This window comes from Hylobates moloch, unplaced genomic scaffold, assembly GCF_009828535.3.
Source record: "Hylobates moloch isolate HMO894 unplaced genomic scaffold, HMol_V3 SCAFFOLD_2, whole genome shotgun sequence".
Taxonomy (NCBI): Eukaryota; Metazoa; Chordata; class Mammalia; order Primates; family Hylobatidae; genus Hylobates; species Hylobates moloch.
Genome location: NW_026652277.1, coordinates 76034547 through 76052333, shown reverse-complemented (window position 1 = coordinate 76052333; position 17787 = coordinate 76034547). Strand labels below are relative to the sequence as shown.

General features: G+C 33.5%; 1 protein-coding gene across 3 annotated transcripts in view; it reads left to right on the top strand.

The window, feature by feature from the left end:
• Positions 1-17787, top strand: part of EPHA5 (EPH receptor A5) — a 359799-nt gene that overhangs the window by 56802 nt on the left and 285210 nt on the right. For all 3 annotated transcript variants that reach the window (XM_058434651.1, XM_058434648.1, XM_032151809.2), the window contains exon 3: positions 14108-14771. In XM_058434651.1, coding sequence (XP_058290634.1) covers positions 14108-14771 — 664 coding nt within the window. The remainder of the gene's footprint in view (positions 1-14107; positions 14772-17787) is intronic.

Here is a 17787-nt window from a genome sequence, read left to right as displayed (position 1 = left end):
CCAGTTTTCGGCTACCACAAATAAAACTGCTATGAACATTCATGTACAGGTATTTCTGTGGACGTTAAGTTGTTATTTACCCAGTACAGATGTTGAAGAGTGAAATTGCTCCTTTTAATGGCAATTTCAGATTTCATTTTATATGAAATTTCCTGTTTTCCATGTGCCTGTACCATTTTATGTTTCCACCAGCAATATATAAGTAATCCAGTTTCTTCACATTCTCATCAGCATTGGTTGTTGTCACTATTAAAAATGATTTTTTTATTCATTTCAAATAGGGGTATAGTGACATCTCATCGGAGCTTTAATTTGAGTCTCCCTGATGGCTAATGACATTTAGCATCATTTCATAAGCATATTTCCCATATTTATACACTTGTCAGTATTGTCTTTTCATGTATTTTCTGTACTTTCTCAGCGATTTATGTTTTATATTTTACTGTTTGTTTTGAGTGATCTTTCATTTGGAAGGTAGGTTTGCTAGATATAGAATTATTGGTTGATAGTATTGTTTTTCTAGCACTTTGACTATGTCATTCTACTTTCTTCTGGCCTTCATTGTTTCATCTGCAGTGTCAGCTTATTGTCATATTCTTGTTCCTCTCTACCTGAGTTGATTTCCTCTTGCTGCTTTCAAAATTTTCAAAAATGTTTTAGCTTTTATCATGTTCAAGTATCTAGGCATGAACTTTTGTATGTACCCCAACTGGTTTCACAGGCATTTTGTATTTCTACCTAAGTTTTTTTTTGTCGAATTTGTAAAATATTTACTATTTAATCAACTATTGTACCTGCCATTTTTTTTTCTCTTTTCCCTTCTTTTGAGACTCTCATTACATATATGTTAATATGATATACTTTATTTTTCCTAGAGGTCTATAAGCTTCTGGTCATGAATTTAGCGTATTTTTTCTAGTTCATTTTATACTTTATCACTTTGTTATGAATGTAATAAAACACAATTTAGCATAACTGTATTCTTTTTAAAGTATATTTTACTGTTTTATAAATTTTACATTTTTCTTTATTGTTATATACTTGTAAACTCCATATGACAATTACTATTAACTCTTGTATGATGATTTATAGCATGAATATAACACATTTATTTATTTCTATTGTTGGTTACATTAGTAGTTTATTTTTGATCATTACAGGGTTTCGGACTTTACTTTGGCACATGTATCTTTAGAAACATGTAAAATTCCCAGGTTTGAAACACTTTTAAATGCACCATATATTTCCAAATGCTTCCCAAAGCTGGCTACTAATATATACTCCCAGCAGGAGCATTGAAGAGTACTTCTTCCCTATCGCCTTTATATCACTTGATTCCATTTCTGCCAAGTTTTCTCCTAATAAACAATCAGTTAAATGTATGAAGCATTAGGCTATATTTAGCATAAATAGCCAAAGTAGGGTGAAGAAATATTATTAAGAGCTTGTGGTATCCAGGAGCCTTCTAATCCATCTTTGCTAAAGGATGGACTTATATAGCCGACAAACTATCAGATATAGCAAACAGAATAATAAAGGGAAGTTAGGGACATTTACCTCCTATGGGTAGCTTCTTTATCATATCAAGAGTTCAGTTTGCTCATATACAAATAGATGTAAAAGTATGAAATAATATCTAAGATATTTTGTTAAAATATTCTATGTTTCTTTACTATAACTAGATTTACTGGTTATCTGCATTTGTTCTATGTATATTTTCTGTTATGAGAATACATGGCAAAAGGGATTGTGTTGATAAGCAGAGAAAAAGGCAGTTAACAGCTTGTTTTAATATTAAGGCTAAAATCCCACTGAAAAATTAATTTTACTATTGCCATCTGATTGATAACCTAAGCAACAAGCCTCAAGATAATTAAGGGACAATATAGTAAGACTAGGAACAAGTTGACAGAAGACGCCAGTAGGAATAATAAATGTGAAGACTTAATTATTTTAATGTTTCAACTTCACTAAATCTGTAAATATATCATATTTTTCTAGAATTCTTGGCATTCTTAGAAACATCTGTTTTTATAGTAATTCTCAAGTAAAATATTAAAGTGCAACAAAATGTATTGATTGTTGATAGATAAAAAAATTCTATCTTCAGATAGTCAATCCCTATTGTAAACTTCTATGGTCTAATGTTGGTCAGAATTAAATTTGCATTCAATTAATGATCAAAAAACATAAACACTAAATATTTAGAATTGTCATTGGAGAACTATCACTAAACATTTTAAACTTCCATAAGAGAAGTATACATTTATTCAAAATTATACTTTTGGTTGATATTAATTTTTTGGCCAGACACAAGCTTAACAAATTCAGGAGGAGGAATTTGCAATAGACATACGGCTGTTCATTTACTTCTATCTCAAATAGAAAAGCACTGGAATTCTTAATATATTTAACTAAGTGGCTAAAAAAATCTCTACAAGGAAAACTACAGAATACTGATGAAATAAACCATAGATGACACAAACAAATTTAAGATCATCCCATTCTCATGGATTGGAAGAATCAATACAGTTAAAATGACCATGCTGCCCAAAGCAATCTGCAGATTCAATGCAATTCCTATAAAAAATGTCATCACTATTTTTCACAGAATTAGACAAAAAATTATGTAGTTAATATGACCTCCCAAAGGAGCCCAAATTGTCAAAGGAATTTTAAGCAAAATGAATGAAGCTGGAGGCATCACATTACCTGATTTCAAATTATACTACAAGTATGTAATAACCAAAACAGCATGGTACTGGCATAAAAATAGACAGATGAGTGGAACAGAATAGAGTCCCAGAAATAAAGCCACAGACCTACAGCCAACTGATCTTTGACATAGTTGACGAAAACATATACTGAGATAAGGACACCCTATTCAATAAACGGTACTGGGAAAATTGGATTGCTATACGCAGAAAAATGAAACTGGACCCCTATTTTTCACTGTATATGAAAATGGACCCAAGATGGGTTATAGATTTAAATTTATGACCTGAAACTATAAAATCCTAAAACAAAACCAAGGAAAGCTCTTCTGGACATTGGCCTAGTTGAGTATTCATGACTAAGACCTCAAAAGCAAATGCAACAAAAACAAAAATGATAAATGGAACTTATTTGAACTAAAAAGCTTCAGAACAGCAAAATAAATAAATAATCATCAGACTGAATAGACAACTTGAGGAATGGAAAAAAAATTTGCAAATTATGTATCTGACAAAGGACTAATATCCAGAGTCTACAAGGAACAGAAACAACAACAACCCCAAAACAACACAAATAACCTTATTAAAAAGTGAACAGATATGAACAGATATTTTGCAAAAAAAAACACACAAGGAAAATAAATCATTGCGTCAATAATATTCTTGTACCTCTATGTTTCTCACCACATTATTCACAATAGCAGAGATAATAGAATTAACCTAAGTGTTCATCAAAGGATGATTGGATAAAGAAAATGTGGCATATATATTCAGTGAAATATTACTCAGTAATAAAAAAGAATGAAGTAATGTCTTTTGCAGAAACATGAATGGGACTAGAGGCCATTATCGTAAGTGAAACAGTTCAGAAACAGTCAAATTCCAGATGTTCCAACTTATAAGTGGTAGCTAAATAATGTGTACTCACGGATATAGAGAGTGGAATAATAAGTTTTGGAAACTCTGCAAGGTGAGAGGGTGGGAGGGGGATGAGGGATGAGAAATTACTTAATGGGCAACAATGTTACCATTAAGAAATTAACATTAAGAAATTACTTAATGGGTAACTATTCCGGTGATGGTTACACAAAAGACCCAGACTTCATCACTATGCAGTATATCCATGCAACAAAACAGCACTTATACCTCCTAAATCTGTTTTAAAAAATTAAAAATAAAGCCGTTCTCTATGGAAATGCCAGCTACTGACTGGACAGTGCACTGACAGTAGATGGCCTCAGTTTCTTTTTCTCTTTTTTCTTTTCTTTTCTTTTTTTCTTTTTTTTTTTTTTTTTTGAGTCAGGGTCTCCCTCTATTGCCCAGGCTGGAATGCAGTGGCGCGATCTTGGCTCACTGCAAACTCTGCCTGCTGTGTTCACGCCATTCCCCTGGATAGCCTCAATTTATATAGAATGTCTTTAATACTGCTTTGGCAAGTGGATGGAGTGCACTTTATTATGTATTATGGCAATATAGCCACTTACATTTGAGAAAGCTAACAGCCCTAATGTGGCTGTTTTCCAACAAAAAAAAATGAGATGGAAATTTGTGTTGAATAGCCACTGATGACAAGAACATGATTAATGTGAGATATAGAATTGATTTATGGGTGCTGTTGTCAAGGCCTGCATCACAAGCATAATATTGTCTACTGAAAAATGAGGACAGGCAGCATTATATTTTCGCATGTATTTTGTAGAGTGGATATATAATCAAGAGTTGCACATGGTTTACTGAAATCTTTTTTTTTTTTGCCAGAACAACAAGGATGTAATTGTATTTATTTTGCCTGAAACATTAAGTGCACCAAAGGCTAATCTACTTTTTTTCATTAAGCTGAATCCCAAGTGAAATAGTTTCTTTTCTCTCATTTACTGAAACTTTCATTCTGCTTTGAAAATAAGGCTTCCCCACAGAATTTACAGCTATCTATAACAGGACAGTGCAATATTTATATTAAAGAGTACCAATTATGTTCCTTTTCAATTTACATCTTATTGAGAATATACTGAAATACATTGAAATATATACTGAAATATATTGAAATATCACTAAAAGGACCATCTCTAATGTCTCACAATGACTGTTGCAAAGGAATTCTTAATCGTGGGTGTGTGCGCATGTGTGCATACACGTGTTTGTCATTTGAAGTCCTGAAACATGAAATACCTTAAAATCTACATGGTAAATTTGTACTCCAGCTTAAATAATATATAATTGAGATTGCAATCACTCTTAAGAAAGATATAAACTCACCAACTATGTAAACTTTCATAATATTACACAAAAGTTTATTTCTGTTGCTACAGTTACATGATATCAAATGTTGGCCTAATCATCTCTTGGCATAGTGGGAGGCTACCATCACGTAAGTATGAAGGTGTCTCCATATACAGTGGTACCATAATGGACCTAAACTAGATCAGTGGTTTATAAACCTATTTGTTATTTGCATCTTTTAAAATTATAACTCATGGCACACATTACTGACAAATTAGATCACATGTACCATATATAATAGGGTTGCTTTTTATAAAACAATAATGAGATCATTTAAGATTTTATTCAGTTTATTAATTTGTTAATTTCAGGCATGGCTACCTATTTTGCTCATTATTTTAAAATTATTATTGACTGATAGTTTGCATTTGTTCCCATTAGTAAATTTTTCAAGGAAAAATATCTCATTTTATTTTTTTAATTAATTAATTTATTTATTTGTTTACTCTTCTATTTTTATTTTAGGTTCTCAGGGCACATGTGCAGGTTTGTTACATGGGGAAACTGCATGTTACACAGCCTTGGTGTATAGATGATTCAGTCACTCAGATAGTGAGCATAGTACCAGATAGGCAGCCTTCCAACCCATACCGCCACACACACTCCTCTGTCAAGCAGTCCCCAGTGTCTGTTTTTCCTATCTTTGTGTCCCTGTGTATTCAGTGTTTCAATGAGAACATGCAGTATTTGGATTTCTGTTTCTGTGTTAGTTTGCTTAGGATAATGGCCTCCAACTGCATCCATGTTGCTGCAAAGGACAGGATCTCATTCTTTTTAATGGCTGTGTATTAGACTATTCCATATATAGATTATTAGACTATTCCAGTATGGACTGTTGCATAGTCTATATTTACCACATTTTTTTTTATCCTGTTCGCCGTTGACGGGCATCTTGGTTGATTCCTTGTCTTTGCTGTTGCGAATAGTGCTGCAATGAACATGAGTTCGTATGTCTTTTTGAATGCCTTATTTTAAAATTTGAAGTGTTCATGACATCTTTGATCTTTTATATAATGAGAAACTACTCAATATCTCTTATTAAAAGTAGAATAACAATAAATACATAATAAATACATAATCAGTCCTTAGGTTTTTTGTTTTTGTTCAGGTTTGCATATTATATTCATCATGATATTTAACTAAGAAATACTTTTATTGATTAAATCATAAACTGTTCTAATTGTGTGTATTTTATCTGATATGCTACTTTTGATTTTTCCATCCTTCTATTTATTGCTTCTGCACTTGGATAATTGTAAAAGGAATTAATGAGGAAAGGATCTATATGTTTTTGAAAAAATACAGTGACAACATTGAATGAAGAGAAAAACTGATTTTTTTCCTCCGGGTTGAAAAAAAAAATGTCTAGCTTGCCATTCACATGTACTGTTGAAAATAGATGCTCAATTGTCTGTGAATTTCGCTGCAAAAAGATTAATATTAACCTGAAAGTTTTAATCTCTGTGTTTCTCAAGTGATTTCATTTGTATTATGAATTGAATTTGAGCTCATAAATGTTTGTGCTATTCCACAGGCAATAAAGTAATCAACTTCAGTTTTATTTCATACACAGAAAATTAATAGAGCCATTTCTAGGAATACTGCTGCATCATAATTATGAATTTTAAAGATGTTTTGAACAACTCAAACTCCTACTTGACACAAGTCTTTTTTTTCCCACTAACATAATATTGAGGAAATATAACAAGGTTTTGATTCAAATGATTTTTGCTGAAAGTTGATACATTTTGTCATATTTATTTTCTAAAGAATCATAGCTATTAGAGAAATTGAATTTCTAAAACAGAAACTGTGCTACATGTTTTATTCTTTTAAAACCACATTTTTCTTGTTGTGATATGTAAAAATAGAGATGCTTCTGTTGCCCAATGGATTGCCCATTTTTTTCTTGATCCAAAATAAGGAAACTGAACAAGGAAGGATGGAAGCTATAATTCTACAGCAAGGGCACATAATTTTGTCTTTTGAAAGCGTAACCCAAATGTCCAACAACAATAGACTGGATTAAGAAAATGTCGCACATATACACCATGGAATACTATGCAGCCATAAAAAATGATGAGTTCATGTCCTTTGTAGGGACATGGATGAAACTGGAAACCATCATTCTCAGTAAACTATCGCAAGGACAAAAAAACCAAACACCACATGTTCTCACTCATAGGTGGGAATTGAACAATGAGGACACATGGACACAGGAAGGGGAACATCACACTCCGGGGACTGTTGTGGGGTGGGGGGAGGGGGGAGGGACAGCATTAGGAGATATACCTAATGCTAAATGACGGGTTAATGGGTGCAGCACACCAACATGGCACATGGATACATATGTAACAAACCTGCACATTGTGCACATGTACCCTAAAACTTAAAGTATAATAATAATAATAATAATAATAAAGAAAAAGAAAACTTAAATACCTGGTTCATTAGATAATGAATCTTTCGTATATTAAAATGACCTCAAGTGGCCTTATATTTTATGCATAGTAATTTTAACCTCTAAAAAGGAGAAAAAAATAATTTATAATCACAGATTTCTAATTGTAGACATTGATTTGGCTCTAGTGTGCCAGTTGTTTGTGGCCTCAGTTTACTCATCTGCAAAAAGATGCAGTTGTATTCTGTAGTATAATTATGTCATGCATACATTGCGTAACAGGAAAATTGATCTAAAATTGACCTACATCTTTATACTGTTCTTCCAGGATCACCTTTAAATTAGTACACAATGTCTTTCAAAGGATTATAACCCAAGATGAAGTTTGTGCTTTTATTTGACTCTTTATTGTTTGAGCATTTGGGAAGCCAGTGTCTGAATTTCAAACTTTAGTGTGTAGTAAAACTGTTCCCAGGCATTTCTTTTCTTTTTTTTTTTTTCCGAGATGGAGTCTCACTCTGTCACCCAGGCTGGAGTGCAGTGGCACGATCTCGGCTCACTGCAGGCTCCACCTTGTGGGTTCATGCCATTCTCCTGCCTCAGCCGCCTGAGTAGCTGAGACTACAGACACCCACCACCACGCCAGGCTAATTTTTTGTATTTTTAGTAGAGGCAGCGTTTCACCGTGTTAGTCAGAATGGTCTCGATCTCCTCCTGATCTTGTGATCCACCTGCCTCAGCCTCCCAAAGTGCTGGGATTACAGGCGCCAGGCACTTTCTAAAACCATGAGGTGGTATTGCTTTTTTAAAATACTTTAAGCTCTGGGATACGTGTGCAGAACGTGCAGGTTTGTTACATAGGTATACACGTGCCATGGTGGTTTGCTGCACCCATCAACCCATCATCTACATTAGGTAGTTTTGCTAATGCTATCCCTCCCCTAGCTGCCCACCCCCTGGCTTCATCCATGTCCCTGCAAAGCACATGAACTCATCCTTTACTATGGCTGCATAGTATTCCATGGTGTATATATGCAACCATTTCTTTATCCAGTCTAACACTGATGGGCGTTTGGGATGCTTCCATGTCTTTGTTATTGTGATCGGTGCTGCAGTAAACATGCATGTGCATGTGTCTTTATAGTAGAATGATTTAGAATCCTTTGGATATATACCCAGTATTTGGATTGCTGGGTCAAATGGTATTTCAGGTTCTAGATCCTTGAGGAATTGCCACAGTGTCTTCCACAATGGTTGAACTAATTTACACTCCCATCAACAGTGTAAAAGTGTTCCTATTTCTCCACACCCTCTCCAGCATCTGTGGTTTGCTGACTTTTTAATGATCTCCATTCTAAGTGGCATGAGATGTTATCTCATTGTGGTTTTGATTTGCATTTCTCTAATGACAAGTGATGATGAGCTTTTTTTCCTGTATTTGTTGGCTGCATAAATGTCTTCTTTTGAGAAGTGTCTGTTCATATCCTTTGCCCACTTTTTGATTTTTTGTTTGTTTGTTTTTGTATTTTTTAGGGGGTAGATTCTGGATATTAGCCCTTTGTCAGATGGGTAGATTGCAAAAATTTTCTCCCATTCTCTAGGTTGCCTGTTCACTCTGATGATAGTTTCTTTTGCTGTGTGGAAGCTCTTTAGTTTAATTATATCTCATTTGTCAGTTTGGGGCTTTTGTTGCCATTGATTTTGGTGTTTTAGTTATGAATTCTTTGCTCATGCCTATGTCCTGAATGGTATTGCCTAGGTTTTCTTCTAGGGTTTTTATGGTTTTAGGTCTTAGGTTTATGTCTTTTTAAAAAAAATCACTGAATTAGTAATTTGAAATCAGGATATCTTCAGTAAAGTTAGCAAAACATAGTGTGTGAAACAAAACATACCATGCACATTTGCACAATGAAAATCACAATAAATTATATATAAAAATATTTTAATTAAATTTAAAACCTATATTTTATTTAGCTTTGAGGAACTTGAGAAGATATTATATTTAAAATATGTGACTCAAAGTGTGAAGAACAGCTTTCCTTGTATTTAAAGAGGCAGTTAGGTGATAAACAAGGTCTTCCTAGAAAGTTATGCTTTGGTCATGTCAGAGTAAAGCTTTGGTCATGTCAGAGTAAAGCTGCAGGCAGTTGATTCATTGCCAGATTTTTATGTCATTCTGCAAAAGAAATCCCTAAGATGGTCCTAATATTATTTGACTGAAATATGAAATATGTCCATAGTTCCTTGAACTGATATGCTATATTCTGGGCTTTTGATTTACACAGAATGGTGAAGACTACTGAGTGACAAAATAAAAACTTATTTTGAAAACATAGGCTTACAAATAAAATAAACTAAGTTATCAGTCACAATTAGTAAAATGTAATGCTAGTGAAAAATCATTCAACAGGTTAACAGGCAAAACTAAACTCATAAAAATTATATCAACAATGGAAATAAGACAATCTCTTTTAATAAATAGTGTTTTTAATTAAAAGTTACCAAACTAATTTTTTTAATCTGCTTTTATAAACCTTTCTAATTTGCTGTTATAAAATTTTGATGATTTACAAAGAAGAAAATGTATTTTCTTGTTTTAAATATAGCACAAAACATTTAGCTATTTATTCAATATGTTTGAATTATTCCAAATTAGTGGGATCTCTGAATTAAGAAGTTATATGTATATATTTGATATTAATTCACTCATTATAAAGTATATATCAAGTGCCCTACTCTGTGCCCTGTTGTATCAGACTCTAAGATATAGTTGACAATAAGAAAATCATGCTTGCCTCTCCCTCATATTGGGGTTGAGTATTAAAATATATAGCAAAAGAAAAAAAAGACTTATTTATGGTTACATGGTGTCTGGAAAAAAATGTTGAGTAGCAATTAATGCAATGAATCAAGGAATCCCATGCACAAATCCACACTTTGAGGCAGAGACATGCTGACAAGAAGACAAAGGAAGATATGCAGAGGAGATGCCCAGTGGTCAGCTTGGTCTTGTGTGAACTTGAGTAAATCTTTTTTTTTGTCTGGTCTTCAATTTCTCATTTCTAAAGTGAACAATATGATTGGCTCTTTTAAGGCCCTTTCTGATGTTCTTTATTGAATATTCGATGCCTAGGATAGAGCGCTTTCATTCTCATTACAGAGTTGCATAGTTCTTATGCCAGAGATTGGATCTCAGCTTATACATCTAGATATTATAAGAGCTGGGACTAAAACTAGGGCTTCAGGCTTGTATTTTTCTTCTATACAAGACCAATACAGTGGCTTCTTTTTTTTTTTTTTTCGGGTGTCTACTCCAAAGTTTCTTACCGTTGCACTTTAGCCTCAATAGATGACTCTCGATATAGAATCAAGATAAATAGAAACATAATAATGAACACAGAACTATGGGCACCTCTAATAACTTGAAAGGTTAAAATTGTCTCTGTTAACATGATGCTTCCTACTGTGAATTTGGGAACATAATGTAAGAGAGATTTCTGGTCCAGCCCATGTGTCGTGAGTCAGTATTTTCAAGTTCTTCACGAAAAAACGATGCATAGGGTGGGGGTCTGGAAATCAGAGCAATGCCAACAAGGTAGGAAACAGCAGGAGCTTGATATCAGAAGGCCAAGAGAGCAATGAGAGGCAGATGGGGCGAAACTAGTTCCTAACGGCTTGGGTAGGAAAGATTTGTAACTCCATGATACACATATGGTTATGAAAGTAAGTAAGTTCTTTCTTCCCCCCACCCTTCTCTGATGAATGTGGCTGATGTGAGATGCCTGGTCAGCAATGGGTTTAGAATGCAACTGACCTGGAATTTTCAGAGCCCTGAGGGAAAAGGTGTAACCCTAAGAATCTGGGAGATAAATCCAGCAAATCCAAGCTGTGTAACCAGTTATTTATTCTTAACGGGAAAGAATGGGCAATAAGGAGGAAATAAACATAGAGAAAAGCATGGGCTCAGGGGATGGCACTGAATAACTGGTAGACCTAAAGAGCAGAGCTACAGCCATCATATTGCATTCAGCAATCCATGCTTCCAAAATGTCCAGGTTCACCACTTCTAGTAATCAAAGGATCAGCAAATATTTTTATTAAATCATGAAGGCATGGAAAAATCCAACAAAAACGAACAGAAAATATTGATTCCTATCTGTGCCTTTTATTAAGTTACTGTAATATCCTGTACATGACATTTGTAAGTGTCTAGGAACACGTCTGCCACATTCTAAAGCTCTTGCTGAGTGTTACTTTCTCTTCATCCTCTTGGTTTTTTTTTTTTTTTTTTTTTTCTGTACCCGATTTTTGCTGAGGACAGCAAGATATTCTCTTCATATTAAAGGGCAAAGAAAGCTTAGAAAAATTCAAGATTTTATTTCAGAGAGCCAGCCTACAATAAATAAAATATTTCTGTCCATTTCTTAGTATATGTGTCTCAATGACAGCAGATATTAGAGATGGATATATTACCCGTGTGATTCTCTGAATGGCTTATGGCCGTAATTATTTAAATTAAACTCATTCTGTTTGCTCACTTGAAATATTAAATGTGAGCCATCATTTATATTTTGGGTACTTGAAAAGAAAAATAAATAAAATCTCACCATGACAGTTTCTGAATTCAAAGAAAATTATAGTTTCCATCTTCTTAATTGAGAATATTCAGAGAAGCAAGATGCTTATGTATGTACTTTGAAATTATCACCTGAAGCGGTAACTATTAAGCTGTCCTGTCAAGTGCTGCGTGGCTTGCATTTTTAATAATATTTGTGGTACCCTGGACTTTGTACGGACAAAGGCTGAATTGCTTGGCTTATGATCTTGAAAGATCCTGTTATTCTGCTTGCTTTTACTTGCTGGGAGGATCCTACTAGAATATATCGTCCAGAAATAGGTCATCAATAAGTGATTCAAGGCAAAAAATATACATATTTGTGTTTTGTATTGGAATATTATCATAAAACAAATATTTTAAACAGAGATGAAGTAGCATTTTTATTTTCTTTTTATAGAGAAGAGATTTTTGATATTATCTTTCATTTTACTAATTCAAAAAATATATATTTAATCTTATGGTAAATTGATAATTCTTACCATTTTATTTGGTTAGTTGACATATTCTTTTGCATGAAATATTGATCATAATATTTGGTGCCATTTATAATATAAAGAGATTGATACTTAAATCACGTTGGAAAGGAAGTGTAAGTAGTTTAATGACGGAGTGCTGCAATAGGTATCTGGTTTAGAAAATCGGGAGCTAAGTAGAGTTTCTATACATTTTGAGAGAGGACAAAAATGAGATTTAGTGAAAGAACTGAGGCTTTAGGTAATAACATAATATGGAAATTGTTTGGCAAGATAAAATCTTCATGTCTCTCTCTTGTGAATTTAAGGAGCTCAACAGTTTTACCTCATTAGCACCTTTTGCTTATGTCTGTCTGATGTGGCAGCTAGATTTCGAGAGGAGCCATCTGATGTATAAGATTTATTTGCATCCTTTGTGCCTCACATTTTTCACATCTTTGCTTTTAGAACAGAATCAAGAAATAATGCTATATTTAATTTGATGTCTAAAGAAATGAGTGTCTATGAAGTTTTTTTTTTTTATCTACAATACTTAATGTCTGAAATCACACATTCTGGATTTTTTGAAAGTCAGTATGGTTTCATTGTTGTTTGTGTTTCAGTGGTATATTAAAGACTTAAAATGATATGTCACTTTTGCATACACAGATTTTTTACAGGTTTCAGAAATTCCTTAAATTATAATTACATCTTTATGAAAAATAAAAATTTGGCTCTGTACTGTTCAGGAAATGGTTATGGTACATCAAGATTCTCAAAACTGGAGTATTTTATTAGGAAAGAGATAGGTTTAGAACTCTTCTTTGGCCAAATAATATTTTGGAAGCTATATAAATTGTACTTAATTTTTTTTACATCCTGTATATCTTCAGAACTCTTAAGGCCATATGCACAAAATAATGCTTTGGTAAGAAAGAATGAATGGGGTCCCAACATATCACAAGAAGTTAGTTAGTATTCAAAATGACAAGGCTATCCATATTCTTAATCTGTAATTTTTAATCTTTCTTTCATATCTGTCTCCATGTTTATATATGTAGATAAATCTATGAATTAATATTTAGCTAGCCAATTTGTGAGAGTCCTGAATAGATGGGTTCAGTGAAATAAAGATCTATTATTAATTTTAAACTAATGGATTTTCTTTCAACTTTTATTCCATTGATGTGTTTTTCAAATTTGTGGTCCTTTTTTTCCCTTATTTCATTTTTTAATTGCATTTCTTGTATTCTACCCTATTTATGTATATGCTGAACTTTATTCAAAATATACATATTTTTCTTTCTTTGCTTCATTTTGTTAACCTCATTTAAATTTCTTTTATTTTTACTCTGAAATGCAAGGTTCCCCCCTGCCCTGGGGCATATTCATATGTGTTCATCTTGGAGTTATATTGGAGACGAAGAATAATAATTTCTTAATTTACTTTTAATTTAAAAATTACAGTAAACATTTGTGATTCTCTTCTCCCAATACTTTATATCTAGTTCCTTCTGTAAATACCACATATTGAGGATACGAATGTTTCTATATCTGTTAGTTTTCTTTTATAATTTTTGCTATAGTTCCTGGTTATTTTCTAATTTCTGAATTTTTTATCTTTCTATTTTATATTGTACAGTGGGAAGAGATTGGTGAAGTGGATGAAAATTATGCCCCTATCCACACATACCAAGTATGCAAAGTGATGGAACAGAATCAGAATAACTGGCTTTTGACCAGTTGGATCTCCAATGAAGGTGCTTCCAGAATCTTCATAGAACTCAAATTTACCCTGCGGGACTGCAACAGCCTTCCTGGAGGACTGGGGACCTGTAAGGAAACCTTTAACATGTATTACTTTGAGTCAGATGATCAGAATGGGAGAAACATCAAGGAAAACCAATACATCAAAATTGATACCATTGCTGCCGATGAAAGCTTTACAGAACTTGATCTTGGTGACCGTGTTATGAAACTGAATACAGAGGTCAGAGATGTAGGACCTCTAAGCAAAAAGGGATTTTATCTTGCTTTTCAAGATGTTGGTGCTTGCATTGCTCTGGTTTCTGTGCGTGTATACTATAAAAAATGCCCTTCTGTGGTACGACACTTGGCTGTCTTCCCTGACACCATCACTGGAGCTGATTCTTCCCAATTGCTCGAAGTGTCAGGCTCCTGTGTCAACCATTCCGTGACCGATGAACCTCCCAAAATGCACTGCAGCGCTGAAGGGGAGTGGCTGGTGCCCATCGGGAAATGCATGTGCAAGGCAGGATATGAAGAGAAAAATGGCACCTGTCAAGGTAAGAGTTTGCCTCCAGATCTGCAGGGGCTGTCTGCTTCAGTTGGATCATGTATATGTATTTCCTCCAATGATTATGAGCAAATGACCTTTTACTTTGCTAATTTATGGAGATTATTTCTCTCAAGTTTGATTTTTCTCTTTTCAGAATTTTAAAATTTCTGGCAACCATGAAAGATTTAATGTAATATTTTATTGGATATACATAATTAATACTCAGAGAGTGTCTGACTTGCAGTGTAGTATTTCATATTCACTTTGCTTTTAGAAATTTTATTTTTGAAAAGTTCAAACCAAGGGGCTAGTAACTGTCATTGTGTAATTATTGTCTGCTACTTCTATTTTCTCTCCGTGAACTTGTGTCTACTCTTTATTTGCTGTATAAAATTTAAATGCAAAATCTCAGATTAGACTAGTTTTGGCATGTTTTTAACTGCCTTTTAAAAATTCTTCAGAAAAAAAGTTCAGCCATATGAACTTTATAGCAAAACATTTGTAAACTGACAGGATTAGTTTACTGTGTTGTTTACATATGGTTGTAATTACATGCTTGCTGTTTAAAAATTACAGATATTTTTAAATGCATAATAAGCAGTGCCCCACAAAAATAACTGTTTGAAGATAGAACCAATACAAAAGGTCATTTTAAAGCAATTTGCCCTTGGGGATTTTTTTGTTTTTATTTTTCTTTTAAATTGAAACTTGATCATGCATGCTTCTCTCTTCATTTGAAAATGCCCTCATTTTGCCCACAGTGTGGTGAGTTGGCCGTTTAAACTGGAAATTTGTCAATGGCTTTCTGGAACAGGGGAGTATTTTATATCAAAACGAAGAGCAGTTTATGGGAAAGAAAGCAAGCATTTTTTTATTTAAATTATTCACCCTCATGATCCTGAACTTGTTTTCATCATGATGTGAGTGTACTAAATAGGTAATGAAAGTTAATGAGTATTAACTGAGGGAACGTTGAATGCTGAGCAGCCCCTTGGTCCCACCTGGTAGCTTCAGGTGCATTTATTTTTCCTAAGTCCACTCTGTTACATGAATCAGACTTCCTCATTTGTTCTTGCTTGACTGTAGATTGATTATTGATCCAGGGAAACAAAACCAGAGAAATTACCTGTAAATTATAATAACTTTGGTTAATTAATTCTCTCCAGAAACGCATTGCAATTTACTTGAAATTCCTTTTTCAGCACCAGTTTCTATTTTGTATCTTTGAAATACCATCTACTATTAATTCTGTTGTTTTTCCATGCAAGCTACAACTTTCTACACCTGATTTTATATCTACACAAGCACATCTTAAGGTTTTGTTAAATCAAAATTACATTTATAAAATGCTGATAAGCTTATTGGGGAAATGAATCGTAATTTCTTCAGGATTGGAATTAAATAAATGTTCTAATATTATCTTTTATTTTTGAGGTATCTTACTGGTTTAAGGTGAGGTTTTATGTAATTAAAGGATCAAAAGCAGGAGTTATAAGCAATCCATTGAATATATTTCTGTCTAAAATATTGTAAATATAAATCTAATTATTTCTAAAAATTTGTTTATTAGTATTATAAAACAACATAATCTATTTGGTTGTTTGTTTCTATCATTTTAGAGAATATGTGATCACTTAGTTCAGACCACCATGACCTTTGTCATTATTTTGATTGACAGATAGTATAAGAGGCCTCTCTCCATGTTTTGAGGATGCATTTTGATTGTTGATGAGATTAAAACATTCTGCTGGTGTTAGTCACAAAAGTCCTGGGAGGCAGCGTTCTGACAGAATGCAATGCAGTCTTAATGCAAGTGTTAGCATACAGCTTTTCTTTCTCTTCTCATGTTATTCTCTTAATAATTGAAAAGTAGAACCTTAATTGAGGGACATTGGATTAACTGGAGACATTTCATTGTAGAAAACTTTACTTAACTGGACTCTGTCTTAATCCACGCATTTATCTTCCTCCCCTGGTAGTAGGAGCAGTGGTTTGCAGAGGTGATGCAAAAAGTTTACTACACAGCCCAGAGAACGTTTCACACATGTAGTCTGTATGATTAATGCTTGTTGGTATTTTACTATTACAAATGGTATGTGATGGCACTCTAGGAAGAATTTCAAGTATTTATTCTACACATAACTTATATAATTGAATGACTCATTGAATGAATAAATAAATCTTGAGGGCTTGCTTTGGATAACTAAAGCATCATAGATATTGTTGAGACATTTCTATCTATACACAATAAGTACATGTAAATGTGTGCGTGTGTGTGTTTGTGTGTGTGTGTGTGTGTGTGTGTGTGTGTGTTATAAAATGTCACCATGACTCTAGCTCATTTTACAATCTTAACCTGCTAGGCTCAAATCTCTAAGTGGGGATCCTGATTTGGAATCATCCTTCTAAATAAGCCAGAAATTTAGGAATCATTTCTCTCATCTCTTTCCTACTCACTATCCAGTTCCAATCCATCACAGAGTGTTTATAGAAATTACCAGTCAACTTTCTCTTTAAATCATCTACTTCTCTCTATTTCCTTTTTCCTTCAATATAGAGGTAAACCTTGTTGAAACTTTGTTTTCAAATTTAATGAATGACTTTATATATAGTTTTGGTTTTTTAACCATATGAATATATCACCTATAACAAATGCAAATATTTGTATCACACACCCATCCCACCCCTGGAACCTCCCCCTACACACACACACACTTTATACACTTCAGTGGTTTCCTTTAAGACAAGGTTTTTTCATTAAGAGGCTGCGTGGTTTTGCTCCAGTTATCTTTCATGTCTCATCTTAAATTTTGCTTTCTCTCCTTCCCTATGCACTAACCAAGCTAGCTGTTTTCAGTTTCTCAATTTGCTCATTTTCACTACTTGTTGTTTTAAGAATATGTTCTCTTCCATGGATTATTCTTATATCTAACATACACTATTCCTTCAGATCTGTGATCCAATATCCCTTCTACAGAGAAGATGCCCCACTCAATCAAGGCTAGATCAAGCATCACTGTTGA